Source organism: Oryza sativa, chromosome 3, assembly GCF_034140825.1.
Source record: "Oryza sativa Japonica Group chromosome 3, ASM3414082v1".
Taxonomy (NCBI): domain Eukaryota; kingdom Viridiplantae; phylum Streptophyta; class Magnoliopsida; order Poales; family Poaceae; genus Oryza; species Oryza sativa.
In genome coordinates this window covers 12,957,194-12,964,697 of record NC_089037.1, presented here as the reverse complement: position 1 = coordinate 12,964,697, position 7,504 = coordinate 12,957,194, and the positions used below count along the sequence as shown (strand labels likewise).

Here is a 7,504-nt window from a genome sequence, read left to right as displayed (position 1 = left end):
AGTAAAATAGAGGTCGTGGGAACAAATCCTTTTACATATGTGTGTGCTGTGATTTTTTTCTTCTTCACCAAAACAAATTTTGTAATAGATCTAACGATTCAAAATTACGTAAAACTTAAATACAAGTTACACCTTAGTTACATGCAAGTTACAGTGTAATTACATACAAGTTACAGTGTAATTACACTATGATTGTATTATAATTATATATGTCAAATTTTTAGTAGAAAATTTGTCGACAAATGTATAGGTAGTCCCGTTCATTTTTAGATACACTCCAATTAATCCATTCCATTCCACCGTTTCTCGGATCAACGAGAATTTAGCTTGACTCCCCAATTCTTAAAATCGAAGAGAATACAAGAGTCGAGAGCCTACCAAACTTCTCGTGGTATCAATATGACAAATGGCGGGGGAGGAGGAAGATATACCATCAACTTCAGTTAATAGTGTTGAAAAATTATGAGACCAGATCGAGGAAGATAAGTCCGTGAGCACAATCTTATCAAGTGAATATATGTGGAAGATGAATACCAGATGCATGTCAAACCCCCTATCTCTGTCCGCGTTTCTCCTAGAACTCGTCTTCGATGAAACTACCACACATTTTCGTATACATGGTAACAAAAATATCCATGACCTAAGGCTCTGCTTGACAAAGCTATCAAATTTCATGCGTCTTTTCACGTCACATGGAACATTTCCATGTGTGTTTTCCCCTAAAGAAAAACAGTAATAATATTAATATTAGTATCACACGGAAAACTCAATTCAACTCTTAAGGGGATATCCCCTTATTTTCATGTCACTTAAAAAGTTACAAATTTTTTTTAAAAAAATTAGTAGAATAGACTAATATAAGATATGTCACTTCACAAACATAAACATGTAAATTCAAATTCAACTTATACAAGTAGAAACAAAAATAACAAATTTGACTAAACGCGTAATTCACGGTCAAATTTGCTATTTTTGTTTCGAACAGTATAAGTCTAATTTTAACTCGCATGTTTGCGAAAAGATATATCATATATTGATCTATCTTAATAGTTTTTTTTATAACTTTTTAAACGAGATGTACAAAACAAGGGAGAAAAAAAATCCACTTCCGTATCACACTGTTACTGTCACAGTGCTCCGCGGTAGACTATTCCCCCACACGCAGCCGCCACAGTCTCCCCCGTCCTTAACAACCACCGCCGCTACAGTTGCAAAAGAGGAGAAGGGCGGGCGGGGGCTGGGCCCCACGTGTCAGCGACACACGCAGCCGCACCGCCACCGAGTATAAGTACGAGCCCCACCCCGACGCGGCCTCTCCCTCCCTCCCCCCAACGCCACCGAAGAAAGGCTCTCACCAATCCAACGGTGCTCGATCCATCCATCCATCCAATCCGCCTCGCTCCATCCATGGCGTCTGCGGATGCGGTCTCGCCGGCGCCGGCGACGTCCGCCGCGGCGCAGCAGCAGGTGAGCGTGCGACGCCGGCCGATGTGGATGGTTGGAGTTGGGGTTTTGTAGGTGTTCGTCCGGTGCTGACATGGTGGTTGGGTGATTTTGCAGCTGCGGACCGTGGTGCTGAGGGTGTCCATCCACTGCCTCGGATGCAAGAAGAAGGTCAGGAAGGTGCTCAGGAGCATCGAAGGTACGTGGCGCGCGTGCGTGCGTGCGGCGGCGCTTCGCCGGCGACGGCGGCGGGCATTCGGATTCGGGGATGCTGAGATGATCTTTGTTTTTTTTTTTTTTATGTTTGGTTTCAGGCGTGAAGGATGTGAAGGTGGACGCCGCGATGCACAAGGTGACGGTGACCGGCACGGTGGACGGCGACACGCTCGTCAAGAGGCTGTACAAGTCCGGGAAGCAGGCCGTGCCGTGGCAGCACCCGCACGTGGCGCCGGCGCCGGAGGCGGTCAAGGCGATAGAGGCCGCGCCGCAGCAGCCTGAGGCTGCGCCGGCCGGGGACGACGACGGCGGCAAGGGTAGTGATGCTGCGGCTGCGGCGGCGAAGGAGGCCGCGGCGCAGGCAGAGAGCTCGGAGGAGAAGAAGACGGAGGAGAAGCCCGAGGCGGAGAAGGAAGCAGAGAAGAAAGAGGAGGAGCAGGAGGCGAAGCCAAGCGACGAGGCGAAGAAGGACGCCGGCGGCGAGAGCGAGGCGGCGCCGGAGGCGAAGGCGAAGGGCGACGACGTTGGCGCCGAACCCGCCAAAGAAGCCGTTCCCGCGGCGGCGGTGAAGGAGGCTAGCAATGACGACGAAGGAGCAAAGGACGAGAAGAGCAAGCCCAAGGACGCCGGCGACGCCGCGCCACCCGCCGCCGCCACAACGACGGAGAGGTCCCTGCACTTCTCGCCGACGCCGGCGGCGCACAAGCAGCACGAGGAGCACTACCCCTACCCGTACTACGGCGCGCCGCAGCCGGTGATGAGCTACCACATGGCGCAGCCGACGACGAGCGTCTCCTACTACGCGCCGCGGCCGGAGCCGGCGTACTCCATGCAGCAGCACCCACCGCCGCCGGCGTACTCCGCGCCGCCGCCGCAGCAGCAGCAATACCCGCCGCCGTCGCCGTCGCCGCAGCCGCAGGCAATGCAGCAGCAGTGGTCGCCGTCGTACCTGTACATGCCGTACCCGCACTCGTCGCCGGACACCTACTACCGCGACTACTACAGCCCGCCGGGGACGGCGCACGCGCCGCCGCTGCAGGACGAGTACCGCATGTTCGACGACGAGAACCCCAACGCCTGCAGCGTCATGTGAACGCCACGCGCCGCCGCCGCCGCCGCCGGCTAGCAGGCCAGGCCGGCCGGGAGAAGTAGTAGTTGAGGAGAGGTAGAGTAGCTTGTTTACACTCTCCTCCATTGGAGAGGTCAAAGCTCTCCTTCACCGAGCATTTTCTTTTTTTTTTCTTTTTCCTTTTTTTTTTCTTCACTTCCTCTCTTACTGTTCTAATTAACTAGAGCATGTAATTGTAATGAGACACGCCAAATTATATATGTTTTTCTCTTATCATTTTGTATAAGGCAAAGACATATACATATATATAACAGATTACATAACTACTATAAGTACTAATTATTTTTCTATGGATAGAGAAGGTTCTATCTTTTGTAGAGAATATTCTTGCTACATCTCTTCGTTTTGTGAGAAGCTATGAGGATTGAGGATGGCTCTCTCATCATGCTGCATCTTTCTCTAGGACGGCGGACTAGGGTGTTAGTTTTTATAAGCATAACAACTTACGTAGATTCTATAAGGAACAATTGAAATTTTAATGTTTTAAAACGATGGATACGAATATACTATATTTTTTTCTAGTTTAAAGTTTAGTAACTGGCTATATTCCACTAAGTGTTAAGGCATTAATGGTTACTATAATTTTACAATAGAAATTGTGATGCCTTATGTGTCTAAAATCGGAATGCGTAAACACGGACATAGAAAAAGACTACGAGCTAATTTTCGCGCACTAATAGTGTTTATTTCCCATTTCTTGTATTGGCTTGTGCTCCCGTGCTTTAATTTGGTTATCTTATTGTTTTATTTTGCTCCCTTTAAAGAGATGCGAAAAGAAAAATCTTATGTTCACAAATGCATTTTTAAATATAAAACTAGAATTTAAAAGGACCAATATAAGATCTAAGTTTTAAGAAACACTACATGCATTCCAGAAATGCTGAAAACTGTTACTTTCAAGTCTTTAGGCCCTAAGGCTTTTTACAGGGGACCATACCCATAGATTTACTTTATCCATACATAATCTTATGTATTAGTTTAATCGTTATGGGTTAGTCATCTTTTTTCTCTTCTCTGATGATGTTTGCCCGATAATGATCATTAATAATCTTAATGTGATAGCTCAGCTTATGAACTTTTAGCTGGAGTTTAGGGTCAGGCCAAGCTGGCCGGTTTGTTTGAAGGCTTTTGAATATAAAGAGTTGGCCTTGTCCACATGTCAATGATTTATGCCGGCATGCTCTGCTCAGCTCAGCTTAGGTGATGGCAAGATTAAATACATGTAATTTGTTCACTAATCTAATCTTGATTTATATATTGTGGCTGATGGGGACATAATGGGGGAGTGGTGGACATATCAGTAGGGGCAACTTAGCTAATGGATCTTCAACTGTAGGAGATTTATTTATAGTAATTAGTTCTTAAACCAATGCTTTGGCTAGTTGTTAATTAGCCATTGGTGATTAGGACAATTGGATGGAAGTAGGGCATCCTCCACTCTAAGGAATGTGCTTAGGTAGATCAGATCAGAGAAGGCAATTTTGTTTTTTGGTTCATATGTGTCAGTGACTCAAAAGCATTGCCGGCTTGTGTGCATGCTTGGCATGTACTAACTACTATTCTCTCACATTGACAACTCTGTGAGTAGAGTGCTACTACTATTCAACTCAACACAAGGAAACCGGTGGTTGTTTGTTCTAACCGGTAGGTGTTTGAATACCTTTTCCTCAAGAGCATCATTTTGAGCACATATTTGTAGGGATCCAGGATTTCAGGCTCATTGGTGAGCATTCTGATGTGTAATAGTGCTACTGATTAAGAACAGGTCACGTCACTAACTGTGCCTGACAAGTGAAATCTTTTCTCTTCCCTTTCAGTGCACAACAAATCCTGCACATGGCATGCCAGTCTTAGAACACACAAGGGGGTTCCCCCAGATTCTCTTGTTAATTGTGCATGAATTGTCTTTGGGGATAGAAACAGAAAAGAAATGCCAAATGGTTATTTCGGACAAAACTAGGAAGGTAGCCTGCACATTCACGTGGGTATGCGTCGTACGCTAAGTTTGAGATAAGTATAAAAGTGAAATATTAAACGGAGAACATCTGCCGTGATTTGTCCATAAATTGTTTTCATCAGCATTAATTGCTTAATAAGTTTCTAACATGTTAGTAACATCATATTTAAGCAATATCTATAAGCAATTATTTATAATCTTCTTTTATCATTTGAAAATAAAGTAGACTTTTTGTTTAGAAAACATGTTAATGAAAGTAAAGTAAAGTGTTTTTTAATTGCATATCTATTATAATAGTTCATTAAATAATAAATTGGATGGGACATGAATCTCCACTAAATGTATGGGTTTATATAGGCTAATACGATTGATGTAGTTTGAGAGGTGATCCATCTATAAACATTTCATGTAGGGTGGGTGAGAGGCTCCATGCAACCTAATATGAATACGATAATGACGAAATATAATTGCACAATAATATTTTGGAAATGTCATGTACCAGTACCATGAATACATGCTTAACTTTTATATAAGATAGATCTAACGGTTGTAAGTAATAGTTCACCGATTTAAAAGGCATATAAGTATTCCAGTAATGTAACTTAAAAATTATGATTGTTTTAATATCCAATGCTATTGCGAAGTGAGCGCGGCTCAATTGGTTAGATTTCTTGTGGTGGAACTTGCCCACCTGGTTCAAGTCCTAGACTTGACACGGGTGCTCGCAGTTACGGCTAATTATTCTTTCAATGGTAGGTGACATACCCGTCGACAGCGAGACGCCCGCGGTGACATCGTCAATCTCAAAATGTGTCGGCTCAGTCTTTTGGAGGTACTCAAAAGGGTAGGGTGTGCGCGTGCTGCGTTTCTAAAAAAAATCCAATATTATTGATTGTTTCTATTTTACTTTAGTAGCTAAGAAATAGCAAGGAGACAACAAAACGTATTTGATTTTTTTCTTAAAAATGTATAGATTAGTGAATAATAGCTTATCCTTAGAATATATATGATCCAAAGTAATGGATTTTTTAATAACGTAGTTAACTTGATTTTTAATATTAAATTTTATAGTAAATAATCTAATTTATCTCCTACTTAGGCTACATTCTATCTCATTTGTTGAGCTTATGTAGGGCATGAAAAACGATGTAGGTCATCTACGTAATATTAATTAAGTATTAAATATTACAAACATGAAAATAGATTTTTTTTTAAAAAATATAGAAAGTATTTGCAAAAATTCGGAGAACATACTCAAGATAAATGAGTCAGAGCCAATCTGATAAACACTTTAGAGCTCAACCTTAAATTTCTTATGTACTTTTAAAAATATGTACAAATCAAAAAGTATAGATTACTTGAGTCATTAACGGCTAAAATTCTAGCTGTGTTTTGCAAGAAAAAATGTGGCATATTTTAAACAATACATTTTTTTATTTGTGTTTCATTATTTGTGTTTCTGACAATATGTCCCGAGTAATATTTTAATTACTCATTATTTCATCTTGAACTATCAATGTAGGCCCATTGATGCAAATAAAATCTATCTAAACTCAACAATTGTAGTATGAAATGATACGTTTTTTATATTTATATTATATTATAGATCTATTTTTGGGTGTGTATGTGTTATATGAAGTAATATATTTTTCTTATACTACCACCTTCACTAAATATTTGTCGTTGATCATCATAAAGAAAACAAAAATATCCAGAGGAAGTATAATAGAAAAATCTAGTTTAAAATTGTTGTTTTCTTTTGGTAGTTTCACCAAATATTTAACGTTGGCCTTCATGGAAAAAATACACAGGAAGTGAAAATCCAGTTTAAAAGGCAATGTTTTTTTTAACTCGTACCATCGTACGTATATGCCTTCTTGGCCTATTCCGGCCATTATTTTTAGGAAAGTATTATATGATAAATTAGGAGAAATATATTACTATTTATAATGAATCTAATCTGACGGTGTAAATTAATGGGTCCACCAACTTAAATGAAAATCGAGGCTAGATTTTTTTTCTTTTTCTCAAAATTTCTAATATTTTCTCTATTTTATTAAAGCGCCATGTGGCAGCTTGAGAGCGTTTTTAGAGCGCCATGTGGCGGCATGAGAGCGTTTATAGAAAGTTTAATAGACTTTTAGTATATAATAGATAGATAGATAGATAGATAGATGTCAAGAACAACAGGGACTCCTCTGCTAGCATGATGGGAGCCATCTAATTGTGCCAATGCTTGGAACCGGTGGTTCCTTACATGCATAGATACAAACATAGTGCAAATCTAATGATTCATAGTGCAAATCTAATTATTCACCTGCCAGCTAGTTCATCCGGGCACTCGAGAGTTCCTCGAATAATGGTGCTACATATCATGTTAGGGCTCCTTTTAAACGTAGCGAAAATAGAATACAGAAACAACAAAAACATAAGATTTTAATATAAATATATTATAAAGACACAATAAAAATAAATAGATAGCCATTTGAGTAGACTGCAAGGAAAAGAACAAGAAATTGAGTAGAGATAGATGTAGACTCGTTAAAACCCCATGAGTTCTTACGGTAACTTTTCTCTAAAATCCCCATATTTCGAGTCGTTCGAAAGAAATTTTATAGAATTCTAAAAACCTGAACCTTGTTCTTTGTTCCAAAGGATCGAATAGGATTCAAATCATGCAAAAACTCATCTACAAAATTCTTTGTTCCAAAAGGAGGCCTAAGTGTATAGCTAGCTTATCACAACTTTAGTTTGGTAAT

The 7,504-nt window shown here is 40.9% G+C and overlaps 1 protein-coding gene across 1 annotated transcript; it reads left to right on the top strand.

Annotated features, from left to right (window-relative positions):
* Positions 1–1,318: 1,318 nt before the first annotated feature.
* Positions 1,319–3,001, top strand: LOC4332815 (heavy metal-associated isoprenylated plant protein 35). The gene is made up of 3 exons (XM_015777587.3): positions 1,319–1,467; positions 1,561–1,642; positions 1,758–3,001. The coding sequence occupies exons 1-3, from the start codon at positions 1,408–1,410 to the stop codon at positions 2,750–2,752; spliced, it is 1,137 nt and encodes a 378-aa protein (XP_015633073.1). The 5' UTR covers positions 1,319–1,407; the 3' UTR covers positions 2,753–3,001.
* The last annotated feature ends 4,503 nt before the right edge of the window (positions 3,002–7,504 follow it).

Coding starts and splice junctions, on each gene's coding strand:
- LOC4332815 (XM_015777587.3), top strand. CDS start 1,408: ATGGCGTCTGCGGATGCGGTCTCGCCGGCGCCGGCGACGTCCGCCGCG. Junction 1,468..1,560: donor CCGCCGCGGCGCAGCAGCAG/GTGAGCGTGCGA, acceptor GTGATTTTGCAG/CTGCGGACCGTGGTGCTGAG. Junction 1,643..1,757: donor GGTGCTCAGGAGCATCGAAG/GTACGTGGCGCG, acceptor GTTTGGTTTCAG/GCGTGAAGGATGTGAAGGTG.